We start from the raw sequence: 23,602 nt of genomic DNA, 5'->3' as shown, positions 1-23,602 counted from the left end.
GGCGGAGGGTGAAAGGGCACTGAGTCCACCCCCCGCGGTGTTGCGGCCGGGGCGGGGCCTGTGGGCGGCGCAGGGTGAAAGCCGCCGAGCCCATCCCGTGGTGCTGCCCCGCCTCCCTGCTGCCAGGTGTGGAGCCAGGTGTGAGCTGGAGGGGGGCCGGGGCGGGGCCTGTGGGCGGCGCAGGGTGAAAGCCGCTGAGCCCACCCCGCGGTGCTGCCCCGCCTCCCTCCACTGGGTCTAAGCAGGGGCGGGGCCTGCGGGCGGGGCCCGGGCCGGGGGTGCCCTCCATTGGCCGCCAGGGGGGCGGGGCTCCGGCAGGGCGGTGCACGCCGTTGGCCGCGCGCGGCGGGGCGGGGCGGGGCCTTCGCGGGCAGGGGCGGGGCGGCGCACGCCATTGGCCGCGCGCGGCGGGTGAGGCCCGCGTGACGGCGGCGGCGCGTGCGCGGGGCGGGGCGGCGGCCGGGCGCTCGGAGTCGCCGGGGGCTGCCTGCCGGGCCGCGCCGCCGCTGCGTGGCCATGATCCGGAACGGGCGCGGGGCTGCGGGCGGCGCGGAGCAGCCGGGCCCCGGGGGCAGGCGCCCCGTGCGGGTGTGGTGCGACGGCTGGTGAGCGCGGGCGGGCGGGGCGCCGGGGCCGGTGTCCTTCCGGGGCTGCGCCGGCGGTTGCGGGGACCGGCCCGCGCCTGGGTGGCGTAGCGCGCCCGGCCCGGCGGGGCTGGCGCCCGGGGCAGAGGCCCAGCGCGGCCTGCCGGTTAGCCCGGGGGGGGGGCTCGGGAACGGGAGTGTCCTGGCCGCCGCGCTTCCCGCGGGCTCCCGGGCCCGCCGCAGCCGGGCTGGGTCGGGGCGGAACGCCGGCGGTCTCTCCGGCCAGGCCGGCGGGGCGACGTTTTAAGGCAGGTTTGGGGCTGTCAGCAAGTACAGGGAAGACTGACCTTTGCTGGTAACTCGCTGCCTGTGGTGCTTTCACGTGCTTTACTCCGGGGGAGCGGGGAGAGACAGCCCCTACCTGGGTGGCGCAGGGCTTGCGAGGAGGCCAGGCAGGCCCTGTGCTTCTCTGTGCCTCAGTCACCTCAGGGAGAAGGAGCGGCTTCGTGTCAGTGGACTCTGACCTTGGCCCTGGCTGCGCTCCCGTGCCCCGTGGGCTGTAGGCTACAGTGACTGGATCCAGTGCCACCCTCGTTCTGTGCTCCGCTCCGCTTGGCCCAGCCTCTGACCCCTGCTCCCCCGCAGCCTGTCCAGTGGGCACCCCGCTGTCTGCCAAGGCCCCAGGCACTGTGGGGGGGGGGTGGTGAGTGGCCAGTCTGGGAGGAGGCAGGGGCCACTGAGTAGAACAGCTCTGTCCATGTGTGGGGCTGCCCCAGGTCACCTGGTCCCCCTACTCCCTGGAGAGCAGGGACGGCTTCATTTACTCAGAAGCAGAAGCAAGGGCCACGTCTACAGGGAGGTTTAGGGGTGTTCTGGGCACAGGAGGCAGCCCCAGGGCCTGGTGGTACAAGGGGCAGTATAGCCTTGGGCTTGGACGTTCACCAGACCGGATTTGAGGATAAAAGCTTAGAACCAGGTGACAATGAAGTGGTTATTCACCAGAGAGCTAAGCTTCTTTTCAGAGGCCACGGGGGCGTGGGAAACGGGGTTTTCAAAGCCAGTTATTCCCAGGCCCTTGTCCTTTGGTTGGATTTTTTGTTTCATGTTGGCCCCAGGGACTGTCCCCTTGTCTCAGGGTAGTGCAGACTCCAACCCTGCCCCCAGGATTAACTTTAAAGTTTGGAGCAACTCTGCCCACAGCAGTTTGTGTTTGCAGCAGGGAGACTTGAGAGCGGAGTGCAATCCGCAGTGTGGGATGAGCCTGTTCCGTGCACCTGCTGGCCCTCCAGACCCAGCAGGCCTTGTCCCTGAGCCCACCACGCTTGCTAGATCTGACACTGGCAATGCCCCACACTTGGGCCCAGGAACCGGCAATGTGGGAGCTGAGCACCTACTGTCCTTCTGAAAGCCCAGCTGGGTTACAGGGAGCCGTTCCCAGCGGCAGCTTCTCTGGGGGCTTCCTAAGGAGTCCTGGGTTGAAGCAAAACTGTGCCACCACCCTCCAGCCCCACACAGGGCCACCTGGTCTCCACCCTCCTCAGCATACAGACCAGCCATTGTGTCTGTCTCCACAGCTATGACATGGTGCATTATGGCCACTCCAACCAACTGCGCCAGGCACGGGCCATGGGCGACTACCTCATTGTGGGTGTGCACACTGATGGTAAGGTGGGGGGCCGCCTTGTGCGCCCCCCCCACTGCCCCCATAGCCCACCTGGGGGCCACACCTGTTGACCAAAATCCTGAGGACCCTGGGAGCGGGCAGGTCAGGCTCCACCCACGCCCACCCGAGCATGGTCTGAGGATCCCTTTCCCGTCTCGCACCTGCTGTCCTGAGCTGGAGGAGGGGGCTGGTGGAGTCCGTGGTTGTGCCCCCCACTTCCCACCACCCCTGACCTGGCTCTGCAGGCCTCAGGAATGGAGTGCCGCTCATCAGAGGGAGCCCCTGACTCTGCTCCCCATTGGATGAGGGGGATGTCCAGCTGTGCAGCAGCAGGTCTCCGGGACCTGTGCTGGCCGCTCGGGCAGAGTTGTCCTGCCCTTGTGGGCTGTGGGCCTCGTGAGAGACATGCTGCCCCCCAAAAGCTCTCACATGTGGTCACAGCTTGGTGCTGGGACGGGGTTCCTGCAGAAGAGGTTGGGTAAGCCGGTGTCACTGTCTTGTCCTCTTCCTTCTCTTTGGCCCTAGAGGAGATCTCCAAGCACAAGGGGCCCCCGGTGTTCACCCAGGAGGAGAGGTACAAGATGGTGCAGGCCATCAAGTGGGTGGACGAGGTGGTGCCTGCAGCTCCCTACGTCACCACGCTGGAGACGCTGGACAAGTACAACTGCGACTTCTGTGTTCACGGCAGTGAGTGGCAGGAGCTGGGGCCCGGGGGACCTGGGGAAGCCAGGTGGGCTCGGGAGCAGACGTGACCTCCGAGCCCTTTGGTCCTTCCCCAGAGACAGGCACATGTATGCTAGGGCTTGCTGGGGACCTAGAGGGTCCTGGGCACTTGAGGTTTTCATGGCTTTGAGTTAAGAATCCTTGTTCTTGTGCACATCACTGCTTAGATGACATCACCCTCACTGTAGACGGCCGGGACACCTACGAGGAGGTGAAGCAGGCTGGGCGGTACAGGTGAGTCTGAACGCGGCCCTGGCGTCTGTGCGCAGGGCTTGGGGTTCCCTCCCAGCTTTCTTTGCTGGTTCCCAGTGGCCCATGAGGGCAGCGTCCGGGCCTCGGACCAGTGTTTCTCATGGCCAGGACTGAGAGTTGGAGGGAGGGTCCCCACTTGTGAAGCTCCAGGGCTCCAGAGCAGTGCTGCACGGTGGTGACATTTGAGATTGGGGTGTCCTGCTGTAGCCAAAGGCCTCGAGCAACCCTTGATCACTAGGAATGTGGCTGGTGCCACAGGGAGCTGGCTTTTTATCCTAATTAACTTAAAGAACCTCGTGGCCAGTGGCTCCTGCAGGGGATGGTGTAGCCTGGAGAGCCCTTGGTAGGCAGAGCACAGCTGAGCAGCACCTGGGCACGAGGGCAGCTGGGGCAGGTGGCAGAAAGGAGACCAGAGCCACCACCCCAGTCTAGCCTGGCCACCCCACACTGCACACGTAGCGTCTCTTCTATGCTCCTGTCAATCCTTCAGTCATGGACCAGGCGCGGTGGCTCACGCCTGTAATTCTAGCTCTCTGGGAGGCCCAGGCGGGCGGATCGCTCCAGGTCAGGAGTTGGAGACCAGCCTGAACAAGAGTGAGACCCCGTCTCTACTATAAATAGAAAGAAATTAATTGGCCAACTAATATATATAGAAAAAATTAGCCGGGCATGGTGGCGCATGCCTGTAGTCCCAGCTACCCGGGAGGCTGAGGCAGAAGGATTGCTTGAGCCCAGGAAATTGAGGTTGCTGTGAGCTAGGCTGACGCCACGGCACTCACTCTAGCCTGGGCAACAGAGTGAGACTCTGTCTCAAAAAAAAAAAAAAAAAAAAATCCTTCAGTCACGGAAAGCACAGCGGCCCCCCCCACGTCCTGGTCCAGGTTTTCTGCCGTGGCCAAGAACAGAGCAGCCATGGGTTTTACCCCAAGCAAGGCTGCCAGTGTCCCTAGCTTGTGTTAGTTGAAGGCTGAGCCTCACAAGCGTGCCCCAGTCCGAGTCCGCCTCTGTCCCCCAGGGAATGCAAGCGCACACAGGGAGTGTCCACCACGGACCTCGTGGGCCGCATGCTGCTGGTGACCAAGGCCCATCACAGCAGCCAGGTGAGCGGGGCGCTGAGTCCCTGAGGTCCTGGGTGGAGGGTGCTGTGGGGACGGAGGCAGAGAGCCCCTCTCTGTCCACTCAGGGCCATCGTGCCCACCCCTCCCTTCCCCTTCCTGCTCCTGGCCTGGCCACGTCTGAAGGGCAAGGCCCCTCAGCCCCGCTCTGCCTTCCGTGCAGGAGATGTCCTCCGAGTACCGGGAGTATGCGGACAGTTTCGGCAAGGTGAGCGCGGCCCGTGCTGCCCGCCCCAGGCACGCAGCTGGTGCTTGGCTGCCGTGGGGCCCTCTTCCCCAGCCGCCCTGGCCACCGCTTGGGGAAAGGCCAGCCCAGAGCCTCAGCCTCCGCCCTCCCTTCCTGGCGATGACCAGGTACTGACTGCCAGGCTCGGCCAGCTGGTGGACGCCGGGAGGGAGGGCAGGCAAGAGCCGGCTCTGGCTGGCCAGTCGCAGCGGCCACTGCTTGGAGGCAGAACAAGGACTGCCCGTGGACAGGTGGCCTCTAACCAAGCGGCCTGGCCCTTTCTCCCTTTGTAGCCCCCTCACCCGCCACCTGCCGGGAACACGCTTTCCTCAGAAGGCTCCTCCCAGGTGACCAGTCAGCGGCCTCAGGGTGCTGGGTGCCCCCAGGGCTGTGTCTGCCGGCCACAGGGCTCCTCGCCTCCTCCCAGTGGTCCCTCGCCGGGCTGAGGTCACGTTGCCGTGGTGCCTGCTTTGGCCACGGGCCGGTGCCACAGTCCTGCCTGTTGCCTGGCCTGGCAGTAATGTGTCCCCTGCCCCTTCCCGGGACGGCGAGGGCTGCTGGGCTGCTGGCAGGCTGTGTGGGGGCTGTGCAGCCCTGGCCTGCAGTGCAGCTGCCGCAGCTCCCAGGGCAAGTGGACGGGTGGGCACAGGCAGCCCAGGCTCAGGAGCGGCCCTGGGGCAGGGGCCAGGTGAGGCCTGGCGGGCCTCTGCCGCTGACCAGCTCGTCTCTGGCTTACAGTGCCCTGGGGGGCGGAACCCTTGGACGGGGGTGTCCCAGTTTCTGCAGACGTCGCAGAAGATCATCCAGTTTGCTTCTGGGAAGGAGCCGCAGCCAGGGGAGACGGTCATCTACGTGGCTGGCGCCTTCGACTTGTTCCGTATCCTCCGGCCTCTGCTGCTCCACACCCACACCGCGTGGGGCAGGACCTCGGCACCTCAGGGCTCCCCGGCTGGGATACAGGGGAGCAGCCGTCAGCAGGGAGCAGGGTGGCGAGGCTGGTGGGCGTGAGCTGTCCTAGAAGCCCGAGTCCCCGGGTCCTGCAGGCTCTGTCCCCCACCCCGTCCCCGACATTGCTTCTTAACCTGGCACAGACATCGGGCACGTGGACTTCCTGGAGAAGGTGCACAGGCTGGCAGACAGGCCCTACATCATTGCCGGCTTGCACTTTGATCAGGTCACTGTCCCGTGCCACTCACTCCCCTGGCGGCCTGGGCGGCTAGTGGGCTGTGGAGGCCCTGAGGGGGCTCCTGCGGTGGTGCCGGCACCGGCGGTCTCTGGAGGAACGAGGCCCCAGGTGCCTGGCGAAAACAAAGGAGACCCTGGGGCATGAGCTTGCGCTGTTAGGATCCAGGGTTGTCCTGCCCAGGGTGTCCCCAGGAGGGTGGTCACCTTTCCCGACTTCCCGCAAGGGGCAGCTAAGAGCTAAGAGCGTCCCCGCTTACCGAGGTCCCTGCGCTGAACCCCCTCGCTCTGCCCTAGGAGGTGAATCACTACAAGGGGAAGAACTACCCCATCATGAACCTGCATGAGCGGACCCTGAGCGTGTTGGCCTGCAGGGTGAGCGTGCCCACGGCCGCCCCGGAGGGGGTGTGGGGGTGTCCCGCGGCGACTCCAGGCCCTCCCTGAGCCAGGGCACAGTGCTGCCTGGCAGCCCCTGCTTGGTCAGGCGGGAGGGGGTGGTTGGGCCTCCCTGAGGAGCCTGCCAGCCCCGATGTTCTGCCTGTGTCCCTGCTCACGTACCCCTGCAGGCCTCAGCCCTGCGTCTGGGGCCATCTCCCTCCACCCTCTGGCCCTGGCTTGGCAGGAACAGGGACCAAGCAAGACGCTGTGCTCACTGTCCCCACAGTATGTGTCGGAAGTGGTGATCGGGGCCCCCTACGCGGTCACGGCAGAGCTCCTGAGCCACTTCAAGGTGAGGCTGTGTGTGGGCTGGGAGTATCGTGCTGCTGCCCCCAGGAGGTGCCTGGGCTGCGGAGGGGCAGGGCCAGCCCTCCCAGGCCTGGGGTCTGCACCGGGCCATGGACAGTGGTGGGGGTGCCCTGGGGAGGGCGCCTGACCCCCACTCCTCCTTCAGGTGGACCTGGTGTGTCACGGGAAGACAGAGATCGTGCCTGACAAGGATGGCTCTGACCCGTACCAGGTGGGTCATGCTGGCCCTCGCTGGGCGCAGGGGCTGCCATCTGGCACTTCCCAGGCATGTACAGCCTCTTCCTCATGCCTGCCTGGGGAGTGGCGCAGTGACCACTGCGCTCCACCTGCTTCATGGGGTGAGGCAGCAGGAGCTGTCGCACCCACAGGCCCCGAGTGCTGGTCTCCCTTGGGTGGGGAGGCTGGGCTAGTCTCTGCGAGGTCGGGGGGGGGGGACCTCATCTCCCTCCTCTGCGCCTTCAGGAGCCCAAGAGAAGGGGCATCTTCTGTCAGATCGACAGCGGCAGTGACCTCACCACGGATCTCATTGTCCAGAGGATTATCAAGAACAGGTGAGGCCAGGTACCGTGGCGCACACCTGTAGTCCCCGCACCCTGGGAGGCTGAGGCGGGAGGATCCCTTGAGCCTAGGAGTTGGAGGCTGCCGTGAGCTATGATGACACCACTGCACTCCAGCCCAGGAGACAGCAAGACTGTGTCAAAAAAAAAAAAGTGAATGGGGGTTGCTCGTGTGACACATTGTTCAGCTCACCCCAGCCTGGCCCCCCAGGTTAGAGTACGAGGCGCGAAACCAGAAGAAAGAAGCCAAGGAGCTGGCCTTCCTGGAGGCCATGAGGCAGCAGGAGGCACAGCCCTCAGCGGAGAACGACGGCAGCTTCTGACCCGGGGACAGTTGTGGAGAGCCCCCCGCCGGCCCTCCCTCCCTGCTCTGCTTCTGTGTATTAGGGTTTGGCTCTCACGGTTCTTAAGGAAGCCACAGTGCCATTTCTCTAACTGTCCTGGCTAGGGGGACACTTGGGTTGGCAGGGACCAGGCCTCCCACCTGCCTGCAAGGTGCCTGTCTGCTGCAGGTGCTCAGCCTTTACCGCTAAGCTGCTCAGAGAGGGCGTCTAGCAGAGGCGAGCAGCCCAGCAAGCAGGATGGGCAGTGGCAGCCTGCACGTCTGTGTGCTTCTGTCCCCTGTCCTGCCGCCTGCCCACCCAGCTCTGGCGGGAGGCCCAGTGAGAGCGCTTCAGGGAGCAGTGACCCAGGGGTGCCCCCTTCTCAGGGTGCAACCCATGCCACCTCCCAAGTGGGTGCCCTCTCCCCCATGGCTTGTCCCAGCGCCAGAAGCCCTGCTCCCCGGCCAGCTCTGCCACTCTCCACACAGGCTGCTCAGTTCTGCACCTCACTGGCCGATGTAACTCTCTGGAACAACCTAATAAAGCCTGATGGGCAGAGCTGTGTCCGGCACCCGGCCCTGCTGGGAAGGACCAGGGACCCACCCACCCTGCACCCCTGCTCCTACCACGCACCCAGCAGGGAGGAAGACGATGGGCAGCCCGGTGGCCAGTGGGCCCCCAGACCCCAGCCCTATGCCGCCTCAGGCTGCCCCCGATAGCAGGGCACACAAGAAGAGGGAGGGGCAGAGCCCAGTTGGCAGATGGGGGGCTTGCCCCTGCAGCCCCTCTCTGGAGCCACCAAATCTCCACCTCCTGCAGCCAAGTCAGAGCCCCTTGGAGCCGTAGGAGCCTGCAGAACGCTCAGGGCAGCCACCTGGTGTCTGGGGAGGCGACAGATGGGCTGGTCTTGGAGTGTTCACAGTGAGGGCGACTGCAACAGTGATTTTGTTCAGTCCAAACCGCTTCCCTCCTGGATGGCTTCTGCCCTGAGCCTGCTGAGCCATGGGGGGCCGGCACCCCTGCAGCTCAGCCCCACGGGCCTTTCCTGCCCTTCCCTTTCAATTCAGCTGTCTTCAGGTCTGCCTCATCTGCTGTGCTGGGGCCATGTGCATCCCAGCCCCAGCCCCACTGGGCCCCACCTTCAGGAGCAGGTGGTGTTGTCACTGTCACACTCAGACCCCTGGGCTGGGGGCTCCCCTGTAGACCTACCGATGAGGAGGATGGATGGAGCTTCCTGGCCACTGGACCAGGGGGAGGGTGGAGGTGGGACTTGGGGCTGTCCCCTCAGCAGCAGGTGGGGCCCAGGTTAGTGCCCCAGAGACCTGTCCATGGCGGTGAGGTGAGAACCCACCCATGGCCCTGGGCAGTAGGTGGTCAGGTTCAGCCACAGGTACACCACAGGTTCGGGGTTCCTTCCCTGCAGCCTTGCATGGAGCCCGGCCAGAGGCTCTGTTCACGCCCTGGAGGAGACTAAAGTCAGCTTCTGAGGTTTGGCTTGGAGACCTGAGAGACCCTAAGTGTGGGGTGGGAACCTCCCTGCTAAATTCGCAGGAGTGTTGTAGGGGGAGAGCGGGCCAGGGCTCCCGCAGGCGGAACCAGGGTTGTCCCCAGCTGGGTCTGGTGGCCCAGGCCACCCTGGTGTGGTCTTGTCTTCTCCATGACTCCCTCCCCTGCCGCACCTCCAGTGAGCCTCACTCCTGGGCCGGCTTTACTTATTTATTCATTCAGCCATAGACTGTGGGTGGGGTGGCATAGGAGAGTAGTAGTTGGGGCTTCATCCCGTGCCTGAAAGGGACTGGGGACCCCCCACAGGGACAGTCACGTCGCGGGTGTGGGCAGCTGGGGGCCGGGCGAGGTTCCTGGCGTCAGGTGGGGGCTCAGGCCCCGCGGCAGTCAGCTGCGCGCAGCGACAGGAAGACGTCCGCCTTGCACTGGAAGGTCCCGCGTCCGTCGGGGAGTCGCTCGCAGCTCCGCAGGTTCGGGGCGACCTCCTTGACACACACGGCCTGGGGTGGGCGGGAGGAAACTAAGGGGGCCGCCTGCGTCCCCACCCCGATACCCCCAGCCGAGCCCCGTCCTCGCCCGCGCCCCAAGCTGCACTCACGAGGCTCTGCAGGTTGGGGCGCAGCTCCGGGACGGTGGCAGCTGCGGCCGGGGATGTGCCCGCGACGGAGGGCTCGGAGCGCCGGGCGTACGGGGACCTGCGGAAGCCGGACAGCAGCCCCGCGGCGCGGCCCACCGAGTAGTAGCTGGGCCCGGCCGCCTGCTTGTACCACGCGCGGCCGGGCGGCGCCAGCAGCAGGCACAGCGCCAGGGCGGCGGCCGCCAGCGTCGCGGGCCGGGCCATGGGGACGCGGGCGAGGGGCGTCGGGGCTTGGAACAGCCGGCGCCCGGGCCGCGCCTTTTATCTTGGGTGCGGCGGGGCGGGGCGGGGCGGAGATGCGGGGGTGGAGGGCAGGTGGGGGTGCGCGGAGGACCTGTCCTGCTCTCCATCCCAGGGAAGAAGCTGCGCCCCGTCAGCGCCCGCAGGCGCAGGAGAGGCTGGAACTGCCGAGGGCTCTGGCGCCTGTGGGAGCGCGGCGCTCCCTCCCGCTCCTCGCCACGCCCAGCCGGGGAGCAGGGTGAGCGGGCGTGAGCCCCCAGCCAACCCGAGGGGGCACCAGCCCTAGGAGTCTCCCCGCCCCCCGGGTTGCCCAGCGGTCCTGAGGCTGGAGGGAGAGCCCAGGGAGCAACTTCTCCCGCCATAAAGGGGAACAGACCTCAGGGCCCAGGGGGGCTTCTTCATAAGTCCACAGGTGGGTATGGGGCCATGGTGTTTTGTGGCCATGGGGAGGTGACCTGCCAACAGGGCTGCAACCAGCCGGGTCCTCTAGGAGGTTCTGTGAGGCCAGGCCCCAACGTCAGGCAAACCAGACCAGGAGGCCACAGTCTGGAGGCCCTTGGCCTGGGATATGGAAGTCCCAGCCTTGCCCAGCTCTGCCCTGGGGGCGGGTGGCCTGGGAGGCCCTTGGTGAGTGTGCACCTTGACCCTTCTTTCCATTCACAACACTCTGGTCACAAAGGGAAGGAGATGCTGCCCAGCTGGAGGTCAGGTACCTCCAGCCAAGGCCCTGGAGGAGAACAGGACATAGTCCTGGAAACAGGGAAATGGAGCTATGGAGGGCATGGGGCATGGGGGTGCTCCTGGGAGACAGAGTGGGGAGGCCCAGGAGCTTCTGTGCCCACCTGGGGAGGGTGGCTGAGGTGGGCATGAGGCTCCAGGGCTGGGGGACCCCTGGTCCACATGGCCTTCGGGCAGCCATGGGTCCAGCTCCAGAGGAACAGAGGACCCTGCTGGAACCCAGAAACCCCAGAATTTAAGGAATCCAAGTGGCTGGGAAGCCAGAGGGAGGCTGTGTGGCCACACCATAGTTAAGAGGTGAGCCTGGCGCCTCAAAGCACACAGTCCTTGTGCACTTCCTGCCACATGGGGAGGTTCCAGATATAGGACGAGGTTTGACATACTCCCCGTGGAAAGGTTCCTCAGGAGCGTGCAGAGCACTCGAGGGAGGGGAGGCGGCAGGAATAGGCCAGAATGAACATGACGCCCAGACCGTGGGGTGGCTGACCCCAGTAAGTCCTTGGACCCCCAGTCAGGGAAAGCCCAGGAAGCTCCAAATCCGCAGATCTCACGCCCTCTCTGCAGCCCTGCCCAGGACCTGACCTGGCCACACCCATCTCCTGTGATGGGTGGTCTGGTCTTCCCTTCCAAGCTGTGGGCCCCCTGGACTCCAGGGGGCAGGTGCCAGTGCCTAGATCCAGAGTCGCTGTGGGTGGACAAGTGGCTTCATAGTCTGCCCTGCACTGGCCAGATGTAACTGCTTGCAGAGCTGGCAGGAGCCAGCCCTCCCCTGGGGTGACACTGGATCTCATGCTTCCCGAACATCCTGGTCACAATGCATCTTCCTTTAGGTGCTGTTGCCCCTGGCACCTGTTTCTGGGCAAGGGCAGGTGGCCTCTGGTTTCCATGAGGGCCCTCTCCTTTGGGCACGCTGACAAAGCTTGAAGCTCACAGCCAACTCAAGTGCCTGGGAGGCTCCGCCCATCCTAGGTGATGCCTGGTCTCTTTCCCGAGGTGCTGTGAGTAGACGGACAATGAGTGTAGAAGTGGCTGCAGTGGCACGGGGCACTGACCCCCAGGGCTCCTGGGGACACAGCCACAGCAGTCTGCATCCAGAAACTGCCGGAGATTCCCAGGGCTGGGGCTGCTAGGCCCCCTGTGGCCGCCCCCCCCAGGAGTTGTGGGGAACAGAGGTGCCCAAAGGAGCCTCCCAAGGCCGTTCTCCCCTCAGACACATCCTGATGAAAGGACAGATCGGTACCTACACTGGGGGAGGCCCAGCCCAACTAGGATCTGCCTTCAGTGCAAGTGAGGGATAAGGGACAGAGAGAACAGATGGCTCTGGCAGCCTCGGGCACCCCGTCTCCTCAGCATGCCCAGAGCCTGCTCAGGGACAGCTGCCTCCTGCCAGGAGGGACCAGGCGCAGCGGCTGCCAGCTGTGCCCAGCCAGGGTCCCACAGAGCTGGCCTGGAGGGTCCTAGGGCCCCAGCTGGGCTTCCATCAGGCTGCAAGAGGGCACAGACACACCCCAGGGCCTTTGCCCAGACAGGCCCTGCCCCAGGCCCCACTGTCTGGTCCTCCCAGAGTTGTGACTCAGGATTTGAGGCATCGAGATGTTTATTCATGAGTTTTCATATAAACACACACCCAGAGGCCTCCGGCAGGGTTCCAGTAGTTTAATGAGTTTTACTTATTGGATAAAAGTATCAACATTATGATGGAAAAACAGATGCAGCTCCAGTCCTTTTTCCAACCCTGTCACAGGTTCCCTGGGGGCCCATCCCCAGCAGAGACCACAGCCACCGGTCTCATCAAGAAGACCAGGTCTCGGGATGCCACGTGGGGTGAGGGGCTGAGTGCAGGTGGGGCGCAGGGGCAGGAGCCCTCACTCCTTGAACTTCCACTCCTGGCGGCACATGGGGCAGTGCTGCTGGGCCTGCTGCGCGTGCAGCCACTTGAGGATGCAGTGCATGTGGAAGCAGTGCGAGCACTGGCCCCACACCAGCGGGCAGTCGTCGCCGGGCACCTTACCTGCGGGACAGGGGGGGACAGCTGAGGGAGGGCTGGCCACTTGGGGCCAGGCTGGGCATATAGAGCATGTGACAAGCTAGGCAGGGATGGAGGCACAGGGACCCCAAGATAGCAGATGGGGTACCAGAGTCTCTTTTGTTTCAGAGGACGCAGAAACCCAGGCGGTTACCCGCTCGGTTACCCAGCCAGCCTGCCTCCAGGCAAACACGCCGCACCAAGGGCTTTGAGAGATGAGGCCTCACCCCGGGTGCCACAGCGGTCATCTCCCCTCAGCCAGGCAAGTGATGCTCAGGCGGAGCCCAGGGGCCTCCTCTGAGTTGGCATCAGGGAGGAGCAGCTCTGGCCTGGCCCACTGGATGTCCCCGTGTCATCCCACCTGCAGACCCTCGATCTGTGATGCTGTGGTCGAGGCACCAAGGAGACACCCAACTGGGTCGTTAGTTAGTCTCTTGATCAAGGGCAGGAGGGGTGAGGCCCTGGGGACACAGTGGTTTCTATGCACCAGTTCTGATGGGCACTGCCTTCCATCTTGTTCCTGTCTGTAGCCTGTCCCACCTCCAAGGCCAGGGTGCAGGCTGCAGGCACTGGTCCCTGTGTCTAGAAATACTCTCCCTGTGCCTTGGAGAGGGCCCGGTGCAGAAAAGGACACTCTGTATCACCCATGATCAAGAGAAACTAGCGTCCCTGATTTCCAAGAGCCTAGAAAACTCCATGGAACAGCTGGTGCCAGCAGAGCACAGCAACTCCCCCTGGACCCAGCCCCGACATCGGGGTTCTCATACCTGCCTCCGGCCCCTTCTAGGACCCCTCTACCTGCCAGGGCCTTTCCAGCCTCAGCAGAACTGTGTGTGAAGTCACATATTTCAAATTAGAGCTGAAGCCTGAGAGCCCACCACCGAGTAGGACCTGTCTAGACGTGGGAGGGCTGTAGCACCCTGTCTACCCGTGGGAGGGCTGATTTGGATGGAGCTGCTGCTTCCTTCTAGTGACCCTCCCAACAAGCAGCCTGCCCGGCTGCCTGGTGGGTGTGTGACTACCCCGAGCATGACTCACGCAAGGACCTACTGGTGTCTTGATATTTTAATTAAAATACCTCTCAACAAGACTGCTTTACTCCCAAAGCCCTGTGGGATGTGGAGATTTATTATTTATTGCCCTCAGGTTCCCAGTCTTTGCAGCACTTAGTCACTCTGGATTTTTCACAGGGGTTCAATTTTCCCAAGAGAAATCTGACACATTGGACTTGTCAAACACTTTGCACATTAAAATGGGCTCACTGTAACTTAACCACCACAAATTAGACTAGATTCCCCACTCTCTACAGCCAATGGGCCCCACATCAACAAAACCTGAGCACACAGCGCGTGCGGAGACGCTGAATGCCAATGGGTGCAGGGCCCCATCTGGATGCCCAGCTGGCATGGCGCGGGCTGGGCTGAGGCTGTGGTGGGCCCGACCTCATGGTCAGGCAAGGCTGGCAGCTCTGGACCCCACCAGTGCCATTTTCATACACGGGCTCCACTGCCTCCCTACGTGAGGCCAGACCAAGCACAGGCACATGGCCATTGCTAAAAATGTTTTTGAGGACTTTCTCGAAGTTAACAACCTGTTGCTCTGGAAGTTGAGTGTGCTTGCCCTCATGTTCCTACAGTCTTTGTTGTACCCTTAAAAGCAATTTAAAAGAGATTAAACAAAGGCAGACCTCATTGGTTTAGTTATTAATCTCTTTAGCTATTAAGTAAAACTTAATCAGATAGAGTCAATCAATGACTTCCTAAGATTATATTGTGCCCCTCTGATTGAATCAGGATTCAATTCAGCCTTGGATTAAGGCTCATGCCTATAATCCTACTACTCTGGGAAGCCAAGGCAGGTAGATCACTCAAGGTCAGGAGTTCGAAACCAGCCTGAGCAAGAAGAGCCAGACCCTGTCTCTACTAAAAATAGAAAGAAAATCAATTGGCCAACTAAAATATGTAGAAAGAATTAGCCAAGCATGGTGGTGCATGCCTGTAGTCCCAGCTACTAGGGAGGCTGAGGCAGAAGGATGGCTAGAGCCCATGAGTTTGAGGTTGCTGTGGGCTAGGCTGACGCCATGGCACTCTAGCCCAGGCAAAGAGTGAGACTCTGTCTCAAAAAAATAAATAAAAATAAATAAATAAAAGAGATTAAGCAAAGGCAGACCTCACTAGTTTAGTTATTAATCTCTTTATTTATTTATTTGAGACAGAGTCTCACTTTGTTGCCCAGGCTAGAGTGAGTGCCATGGCATCAGCCTAGCTCACAGCAACCTCAAACTCCTGGGCTCAAGCAATCCTCCTGCCTCAGCCTCCTGAGTAGCTGGGACTACAGGCATGCACCACCATGCCTGGCTAATTTTTGGTGTATATATATATTAGTTGGCCAATTAATTTCTATTTATAGTAGAGATGGGGTCTCGCTCTTGCTCAGGCTGGTTTCCAACTCCTGACCTGGAGCAATCCGCACCACCTCGGCCTCCCAGAGTGCTAGGATTAGAGGCGTGAGCCACCCTGCCGGGCCAATCTCTTTAGCTATTAAGTAAAACTTAATCAGGTAGAGTCAATCAATGACTTCCTAAGATTATATTGTGCCCCTCTGATTGAATCAGTATGGATTAACTTCTGAGTGATGAGATTTCTTTTCAGCTAGGATAGATGTAAAAATTAAGCCTAGAATAAAAAGTATTTTTATGCATATACTACATTTTAAAATTTAAAAAATTTAAAAATTATTTTTTAAAAAAGTATTTGTGCTACAATTCAAATGATTTGAATTTCACTGTAGAAGTAAACCCCTATTATTATCCTGGGTATTTACCCAGCCACACAGAAACAGACCTTGTTTACTCCCAGCAGTAAAGAAGAGTGTCTCAGGCTGGGCGAGGTGGCTCCAGCCTGTAATCCTAGCCTGGGCAACAAAGCGAGACTCTGTCTCACAAAAAAAAAAAGAGTATCTCAGTCCTCCCCATGCCCCACTGTCCTCTTGGGAATGGCTCTTGTCCTCCCTGGGCAAAGCCCTGACACTTGCTCTGCTTTATGTTCATTGTGGGGGTATTACTAAAAGCCAAAATCACTGGTGCAAAATCTGCTTTTACCCTAAATGTAATCAACCATTTTCACTTCACAGAATATATGGGGATACAGGAACAATGCAAAAGACACCACAAAGAAAAAAATCTGACAAAATCTGAAGAGGGGGCATTCTACAACATGACATTCCAGTTTTTTATGAGTCAAATGCCTGGGAAAAAACTGAAATGGGGCAAAAGGAGGGACTGTTCTAGATCAACAAGCTGAGAGACGGGAAAATGACAAAACCACCTAACCATGAAAAGCCATTTGGTTTTGCTCACAACTTTTTAGGGGAAAAAAAAAGAAAAGAAAAAGCCATTTGGTGAACAAGTACTGAGTGACTGTCGTGTTGTCAGATCTTACAATAGCTGTGGGCAAAAAAGACACATCTGGCTGAGCATGGTAGCTCACGCCTGTAATCTTAGCACTCTGGGAGGCTGACTTGGGAGGATCATTTGAGCTCAGGAGTTTAAGACCAGCCTGAGCAAGGGCAACTCCCCAACTCCACTAAAAAAATAGAAAAAAATTAGCTGGACAACTAAAAAATATATATACATGTATAAAAAAAATGAGCCAGGCATGCCTGTGGTCCCAGCTACTCGGGAGGCTGAGGCAGGAGAATCGCTTGAGCCCAGGAGTTTGAGGTTGCTGTGAGCTAGGCTGATGCCAGGGCAGGCTAGCAACAGAGTGAGACTCTGTCTCAAAATTTGGAAATTTGCAAACAAAATAGAATGGTTTAAGAGCACCTTCTTGCCCAGCACTTTTCAGGACACTGAATGACGTCTTAACGTATTTGTCCTTGTGCCAAGTATTTTAAAGTAAATTATAAACATGACGTCTCACCACACACTTCAGCCATATGTGGGGTTTTTTTTTGGTCAACTTTTCTTCAGAAAAATTAAACTAAAACCCAAGGATTTCGTGCAGGTATTTATCAGGAGCTGACAAAGCTGGGCCCAGAGGCAGGCTCAGAGAGCACAGGGGGAGACACTTACAGTCGGGACAGCAGCCATTAAATGCCATCCTGCAGATGCCGCAGTTCTCATCATTGGCCACCCAGAGCCAAGTGGCCACGCCGTTCCAGCACTTGATCTTCACCTTCATGTCAGCGGAGCCTGCGGGCTGAGGGGAAGAGGGTTACCTGCTAAATTTAGTCTGCAGACCTACACCACCTAGGCATCAAAGTAGCCCAGAGGACGAGCGTTGCAGAACAGCTACTGGAGAACAATCTGCTTGTCCCTTCAGTCACCGAGAGAAAAAGGCCCAGCCCTGGCTGCTCACGGGCAGGGAGATCACATTTGGGAGCGCAGGGCGCTCTCCCGAGTTTGGTTTTGCCAGTCACTGAAGATCACTTCAAAAATCCCAAGTAATACCTTAAGTCCATGAAAAGGAGCACTGGTTTTCGTTAACACATTGCAAAAAATATGCCACACGATATTTTAAAGACATTTTTAAAAGTGCTGGGCAAGAAGGTACTAACTTCGGGGTTCTCAGGTGGAGGCCCAAGCTCCCGCGCACTACGTTTTCATCTCCCGGGAAAACAAAGCCCAAAACAAATGAGCCGCCCGTGCGCGCCCGGATGCGACCTGCCTCGGGCCGCGCCGACGGAGTCCGCCCCCACCAGGCCGGTTCCCACCTGGGTCGGCGGCCGCGGCGCGGGACTGAGGTGACAACCCCAGTCCGCTCCGGGAACCCGCTCGCAGCGCCCCTCGCCCGAGGCCGGCCCGCGACCGCAGGGCGGGGCGGAGGGCCGCCAGGCCCCGCCCCCAACGGCCGCCGTCCCACCCCTGCGCCCTCACACCTTCGCCAACCTAATCACGCGCCGCCCCGCCCGCCCTTCCGTTGGCAGCGCCGGCGTCCGCGCGGGAAGGTATAAAAACGACCACAGCGGCAGCCGGCATGCTCAGTTGCGCCCGCCGAGCCCAGCGCACGAGCGCGCACGCGCCTCCCCGCCCCGTGCGTGCAGCCGCCCGCCAGCGACCAATCCGCAGCCGCTCCGAGGCTAAGGCTCCGGAAGGGCCCGCGCGGCGCAGGAAGTGACGCGCCGGCGTGCTGACGCGCGGGCTGGAGCCGAGGCCCGATTCCGCGCCCGCCATGGCCGACAAAATGGACATGTCTCTGGACGACATCATTAAAATGAACCGGAGCCAGCGAGGCGGTCGCGGCGGGGGCCGGGGCCGCGGTCGGGCCGGCTCCCAGGGCGGCCGCGGTGGCGGAGCGCAGGCCGCCGCGCGAGTGAATCGAGGCGGCGGGGCCATCCGGAACCGGCCGGCCATCGCCCGCGGCGCGGCCGGCGGCGGCGGCAGAAACCGACCGGCGCCCTACAGCAGGGTGAGTGGGGAGGCTGGCCGGCGCCGCGGGAGGGCGGAAAGGCGAGCCGGGGCCGAGGGCCGCCCGCGGAGGCCCGGCCCGGCGGACTGAGGGGGCCGCTGGAGCAGGCCTCCCCCAGGCCCGGCGGGTGCGAGCGGGCGCCGAGCGGGTGGTGGGCGGGGGCGAGGTCGTGCGGTCGGGGCCTGGCCTGGGAGGCGGAGACCCTTTCCGGCTCTTTGTGTTGTCTGGGCGCAGTGGCCTCATGGTGGCGGGAGTTGAGGGGATGCTGGGCGCGGCCGCATTAGCGGCGGGAAGTTAGTCAAAGAGAACTGAGAAGTTGCGCGGCCGCGGTGGGACCGTGGGACCGTGGGGCTTCAGGCTGAGGGATTGCATTGCCGCACGAGGGTTGGCGGTCCCATCTCTCGACGTCCTCCAGGCTCCGACGAGGGAGGGTCTGGGGTAGCTGTGAGCGCAAGGGAGAGCCCTGGACTGAATCTCACTGGTCTGTTTCTGTTTTTGTTTGCCGTTGTTTCTTTCAGCCAAAACAACTTCCTGACAAGTGGCAGCACGATCTTTTTGACAGCGGCTTCGGGGGTGGTGCCGGTGTGGAGACGGGTGGGAAACTGTTGGTATCGAATCTGGATTTTGGCGTCTCAGATGCTGATATTCAGGTAAGAGCAGGGAACTTCTCAGCGAGCTATGCACAGAATGGATCATATTGTTTGGGATGTGGCCCTGAATCCCCTCCCTGCTGCACAAGGGTTAGCCACTTTTCCCCTCTGAGGGGCTGCAGGGCAGACGCAGTGCCAGTGTAGAGCAGAGGTCTGCTGGGGTTGCAAGTCTGACAGGTAGGCCAGTCCACTGGAAGACAGGACCCTAGTGTAGCCTGGAGAGCTACTGCTCTTTGAAAGATGTTCTGTGAGTGAAAGTCCTCTGCAGGGCTTCTGATTTCTCACAGGGACAGAGATTGGTCACATGTGAGTGGTTCCTGTGTGTTACTGTTGGACCTAGGCCACTTACTTTTTTGATTTTGTGCCTATTTTAGCAAGCTAATGTGAGAAGAATCTTCTCAGCATAACTGATACAGCCAACGTACCCGTGCGCTCTTCTGGCTCTGTTTGCCCTGAGTACTGCGTCACAGACTTAGTGCCCTGCAATCTTACCATTCCGTAGTACCCCACGTCTTGTCAGTAGCATAGTTCTCAAACCTATCTTTGGTTGAGCTTTTTTTTTTCTCTTTTCTTTTTTTTTTTTTCTTTGTTTTTGGACCCCAAAGGCATTTAAACTTGTTTTCCGGTTAAGAGATGGCTTTTTGGGAATCAGTCTTGGAGATGGCTGGGTCAGGGTGCTAGGCCTTCCTGGGTTTAATTCCCCAGAGCCCAGCCACTTGGCTTTGCCTTGGGAGGACAGAGGAGGGCCAGTGAGCATTCACAGTGTCTCAACACTTTTTTTAAGGTGGTTTCTGGCATCCACTGGAAACCGCTTTTGGTGAACTCCACTTCCCGCTGTGTGCCTGCGGCCGGAGTAGCCCCACACTCTGGGTTCCCTCTCCAACTCCCAGCCTGCCTGAGGTCAGGGCAGTTTCCATGGCAGCGCTTGACTTCAGACTTTGCGGCAGGCTTGAGTAGGAGGAGAGGGAAAGGTGAGCCAGAATCCGCCTTGGGGGAGGGGATGGGGTCAGGGCTCCTGAATCAGCAGGCCCTTCTAGCTGCTCTGGTCTGCCAGGCAGCTTCCCTTGGTCTTGATCTTGGCCACTGCTGTTTCTTGGAACAGCCCTTGGGTGTATTGTAAATTTTCCTTTATTTAAGAGGATAGCGACTTAATTTTGTGCCCTTTGTGACTTCCTTTACCTGCGTCATGGTATGGATGGCAGGAGCCCTCAGACCCAGGTGCTCTTGGAAGTTGCTGTCCCTCCTGCCCCATCCCTTCCCTCCATTCCCATCACCACTCCCTGCCTCCCAGGGAAGCACCCCAAAGCAGCTCACATTCCCAGGGACTGTCCCTGGGCTGCCAGAAGGAAAACAGCTTTGTTGCTTTCCTAACAGCTGCTCTTTCTGACTCCCAGGAGCTCTTTGCCGAGTTTGGAACGCTGAAGAAGGCAGCTGTGCACTACGATCGCTCTGGCCGCAGTTTAGGAACAGCAGATGTGCATTTTGAACGGAAGGCAGATGCCTTGAAGGCAATGAAACAGTACAATGGTGTCCCTTTGGATGGTGAGTCTGGGGCTGGAGCCAGGCTGACTGGGGGCTGTGGCATTTGGGCCAGCACCTGCCCGTGTAGGGATATGGCCCAGCCCCTGGCTGAGGACACTTTGCATTTGCCCCTTTGTCTCTCTCTTCCATTCTGCCACCTCTCATGCTGCCCCACACATCTGGACCAACCTCTTGTGAACCCCCATCCAGCAAGCTACATCCCTCCCCTCCTTCAGCTCCTTCCGGAAGACTCACTTCTGTGAAGCCTTCTCAGAACCGCCATAGTACACCTCTGAGTGCGGGGCTGTAGTCGTAAAGACAAAGGTACCGGTTCTTCTTCCGTCAGGTCACCCACACCTGTCCACCCATGAGCACCCTGGACACCTGAGCAAACAGCCCACCTAGCCTGGACTGAGAAGGAGTGAGGAGTGTTGGTGGGGTTGTTGTCATTGCCATTTTGTTCTCCCACCAGTATCTCTAGGCCATTTCCCTTGTCGGGGGCATTTGAGACGCACAAAGGCCCTTTCCAGAGTTTGCATGGAGACCAGGGTGTGGTACCACTTAGATGGATTTCAGAACCTCTGATTGGAATGTGTCTTCTTGTATCCTTTGCCACAGGCCGCCCTATGAATATTCAGCTCGTTACATCACAGATTGATACACAGCGGAGACCTGCGCAGAGGTGATTTCCGGGGCGGGATGAATGGCATGTGGCGTGGCTGCATCATCCGGGGCCTTCCTAGGTGTGTGAACAAGTGTCATTTGCCTTGCTAGTGTAAACAGAGGCGGCATGACTAGAAACCGTGGCTCCGGAGGTTTTGGTGGTGGTGGCACCCGGAGAGGCACCCGTGGAGGCACCCGGGGAAGAGGCAGAGGCACGGGCAGAAACTCAAAGCAGCAACTTTCTGCAGAGGAGTTGGATGCCCAGCTGGACGCCTACAATGCAAGAGTAAGTCCAGGGCTGGGGAAAGGGGGGGTGGCCCAGCTAGGGACCAGCCAGAGATGGAGCTGGGGAGCAGGACCCCCCTTGAGCAAGAGCCTGTTTTCCTGTGTTTCAGATGGACACCAGTTAAACAGACCCACAAATCCACGTGTGGACCAGGACCCAGACGTCTCGTCGCGCTCCCTGGTGGGGGGTGGGGTGGGCGGCTGGGACTGTGTGGCCGATGATGGATTTGTTTCTTTTGTGTTTTAAAAATAGGATTTAAAAACTCATGTAAAGGTTTTCTTTCTTTTTTTTTTTTTTTTTTTTTTTTTTAATTCTGAAGCAGACCTGTTTTGTACCGAGTTATTTTTGGGATAAATTTTACTGGTTGCTGTTGTGGAGAAGGTGGTGTTTTCACCTTTTCCATAATAAAATAGAAATGTGTGTAGAATTGGAGCTGTTTGATTCATCTCACTGTTGCAGTTCTCACTTGATCCAGAAGTTTGGTGTCTGTCCAGGCAGGAGGGAAGTGGAGGGGACCTGGAGGGAGCGTGTTGGGAGTAGTCCCGTATGTGGCATTTGGCATTGCCTGGCACAAGCATGGGGTTGGAGTCAGTCAGTGCTCCTGGAGGACCTTGGCTACCTTCTTTCCTGTCCCCTTTCCCACCTAACTCCTAATGCCTTACTCTCTAACTCAATAGGTGGGAGGACACCAGGGCAGTGGTGGCGCTTTGCCGGAGCTGCTTGTTCACTGTGCCTGCGCCTCAAGGTGAGGGACAGGGGGTAGGGTGGGGCTACCCTGTGTGCGATCCAGCAATTTCCCACGACCAGAAAATCCCTGAGCTGTTCCTTTTCTTTCTTGTACTCAGGTTCTCAGAAAAACTTGGATTTAGCTGTTCTGATTTTATAGTGTAACTCCTTGGTTTTTGTTTATTTTTTTAATGTTGTCTGAGAGCAAAGCTTAAGGGTACTCTTTTTCTTTTTGAGACAGGGTCTTGCTCTGGCAGCCAGGCTAGAGTGCAGTGACACTACCATAGCTCACTGCAGCCTCCAACTCCTGGGCTGAAGTCTCCTGCCTCAGCCTCCCCAGTAGCTGGGACTACAGGCACATGCCACCACACCTGGTTAATTTGGGTTTTTTGTTGTTGTTGTTTTGTTTTTTGTTTTTTTTTAGTAAAGACAGGGTCTTGGCTATATTGCCCAGGCTGGCCTTGAAATTGTGGCCTAAAGCGATCTTCCCTCCTCAGCCTCCCAAAGTGCTGGGATTACAGGCATGAGCCACCGTGCCTGGTTGGTGGTCTCTTAATTGTGTTTGAGTAAAATAGCTAGTGGAAGCTGTGAGGATCTAAGAGTAGGGTGAGAGGGGGAGTCTTGTACCACCTGATGCTAGGTGGGGATGGGGAGAAGGGAGCTTTGGGCTCTCATCCCCCTGTGTCTTAAAAGCTAGAATGCCAGGCTGAGATGCTAGGAAGACCAGGGGTCAGGTGACGGGAGTGGACAGACTGAGCCAGGAGTTCACTCAATGCTGCTGAAGCCATTCCCTGCATGTTGGGCAGCTCTTGCTGGGCACACGCTCCAGGCCGCATTGCTTCCATGTTTGGGAAGAGACTGACTGAGTCATGGCGAGGAGCATGACTAAGGAGTGGCCTTTAACTGTCAGTGACAGAGGTATCGCTACAGACCAGTGGCTTGTTTTGTGCCAGCCGAGGCCACAGGCTGGAGACATGGATGAGCAGTGTGTCTAATGTCAGTTGTCCAAGGAGCCTAGTCTCCAGGGAGGATCATCAGATGACAGCTTTAGTTGCTGTGACAGTGAGAGAAGACTGTGATGGGGGGGGGGTGTTGTCCACCCAGTTGGAATCAAGACTGTCCTGAGGAGGTGCCTTTGGCTGGGCCCCGTGTGTTGGAGCAGGACCTGAGCAGGCACGTGCCCACTGGGAGGCCGCTTACTAGAGCATGTGAGCGGACTTGCTCCCCAGTGCCCTGAAAGCTGAAGAGAACATCTGGTGGACGGGGAGTTCAGGCTGAGCGAGAGGTGGTGATGTTGAGACCGACTAGCCTGGCAGGGTGGGAGCTGGTAGCTTAACAGGAAGTGGAAGGAAGAATGGCCAGGATTTCGGGCCTGTTGGCACCCATGGGGTGAGGGGCATGGGAGTGAAGCATCATGAGGCCTTTGGACTGGGGGTGGAGGGTGAGGATAGAAATAAGATGTCACCACAGGAGCGAAGGCCAGCATTTGCCTGGGGGAGGCAGTGCAGGTGCTGCCAAGTGGTCAGAGGAGGGTAGTGGGGCATTTGGCCTTTGTAACTGGTGTGATGGGGGCAGCCGGGGCTGGGCGCCACCTGGGCTCCCCGTGGGCAGCGAATAGGAGAGCTGGGCCAAGCCTCTTAGTCGTATTAAGCCTTCGCTGCTTTATTTGTGTAGCACAGGAAACCTTATTTTACTTCAAGGGCTAGAGGACCATTTAACTTCTTGTTCAAACTGGGATGCTTTTGAGAGGAAGGAGGAAGGGGAGACTCTTCTAGTGATTGCACAGAGGATAAGTGGAGACCAAGGGCGCCTTGGCCAGCCAGACCCTC

General features: G+C 59.5%; 4 protein-coding genes across 15 annotated transcripts; 2 read left to right on the top strand and 2 right to left on the bottom strand.

The window, feature by feature from the left end:
* The first annotated feature begins 423 nt into the window (after window positions 1-423).
* PCYT2 (phosphate cytidylyltransferase 2, ethanolamine) lies at window positions 424-7,930 on the top strand. Of its 11 annotated transcripts, none has more exons than XM_075999820.1 (14): window positions 425-605; window positions 2,159-2,247; window positions 2,773-2,934; window positions 3,138-3,204; window positions 4,238-4,322; window positions 4,501-4,545; window positions 4,857-4,910; window positions 5,302-5,440; window positions 5,655-5,857; window positions 6,043-6,120; window positions 6,368-6,475; window positions 6,638-6,703; window positions 6,955-7,043; window positions 7,261-7,930. In XM_075999820.1, exons 1-14 carry the CDS (start codon window positions 517-519, stop codon window positions 7,370-7,372), a joined length of 1,386 nt encoding a protein of 461 aa, XP_075855935.1. In that variant the 5' UTR covers window positions 425-516; the 3' UTR covers window positions 7,373-7,930. The 11 variants fall into 11 exon arrangements, with proteins under 11 accessions (XP_075855938.1, XP_075855935.1, XP_075855942.1 ...); XM_012789414.3 differs by having other exon boundaries at window positions 426-605; window positions 5,655-5,737; XM_075999821.1 differs by having other exon boundaries at window positions 426-605; window positions 6,410-6,475.
* Window positions 7,931-9,073: 1,143 nt separating this feature from the next.
* Window positions 9,074-9,815, bottom strand: NPB (neuropeptide B). Of its 2 annotated transcripts, none has more exons than XM_075999829.1 (2): window positions 9,477-9,815; window positions 9,074-9,363 (listed from the first exon to the last, which is right to left on the bottom strand). In XM_075999829.1, exons 1-2 carry the CDS (start codon window positions 9,717-9,719, stop codon window positions 9,250-9,252), a joined length of 357 nt encoding a protein of 118 aa, XP_075855944.1. In that variant the 5' UTR covers window positions 9,720-9,815; the 3' UTR covers window positions 9,074-9,249. The 2 variants fall into 2 exon arrangements, with proteins under 2 accessions (XP_075855944.1, XP_012644877.2); XM_012789423.2 differs by having other exon boundaries at window positions 9,074-9,378; window positions 9,477-9,805.
* A 2,319-nt stretch (window positions 9,816-12,134) lies between these two features.
* Window positions 12,135-17,390, bottom strand: ANAPC11 (anaphase promoting complex subunit 11). The gene is made up of 3 exons (XM_012789425.3): window positions 17,233-17,390; window positions 16,592-16,718; window positions 12,135-12,504 (listed from the first exon to the last, which is right to left on the bottom strand). Exons 2-3 carry the CDS (start codon window positions 16,698-16,700, stop codon window positions 12,359-12,361), a joined length of 255 nt encoding a protein of 84 aa, XP_012644879.1. The 5' UTR covers window positions 16,701-16,718; window positions 17,233-17,390; the 3' UTR covers window positions 12,135-12,358.
* A 220-nt stretch (window positions 17,391-17,610) lies between these two features.
* On the top strand, window positions 17,611-21,313 carry ALYREF (Aly/REF export factor). Its single transcript, XM_012789424.3, has 6 exons — window positions 17,611-17,927; window positions 18,446-18,577; window positions 19,972-20,119; window positions 20,717-20,780; window positions 20,873-21,047; window positions 21,157-21,313. The coding sequence occupies exons 1-6, from the start codon at window positions 17,691-17,693 to the stop codon at window positions 21,169-21,171; spliced, it is 771 nt and encodes a 256-aa protein (XP_012644878.1). The 5' UTR covers window positions 17,611-17,690; the 3' UTR covers window positions 21,172-21,313.
* The last annotated feature ends 2,289 nt before the right edge of the window (window positions 21,314-23,602 follow it).

This window comes from Microcebus murinus, unplaced genomic scaffold (genome assembly GCF_040939455.1).
Source record: "Microcebus murinus isolate Inina unplaced genomic scaffold, M.murinus_Inina_mat1.0 scaf010_hap2_Mmur4.0, whole genome shotgun sequence".
Taxonomy (NCBI): domain Eukaryota; kingdom Metazoa; phylum Chordata; class Mammalia; order Primates; family Cheirogaleidae; genus Microcebus; species Microcebus murinus.
This window is presented reverse-complemented; position numbering and strand designations above follow the sequence as displayed.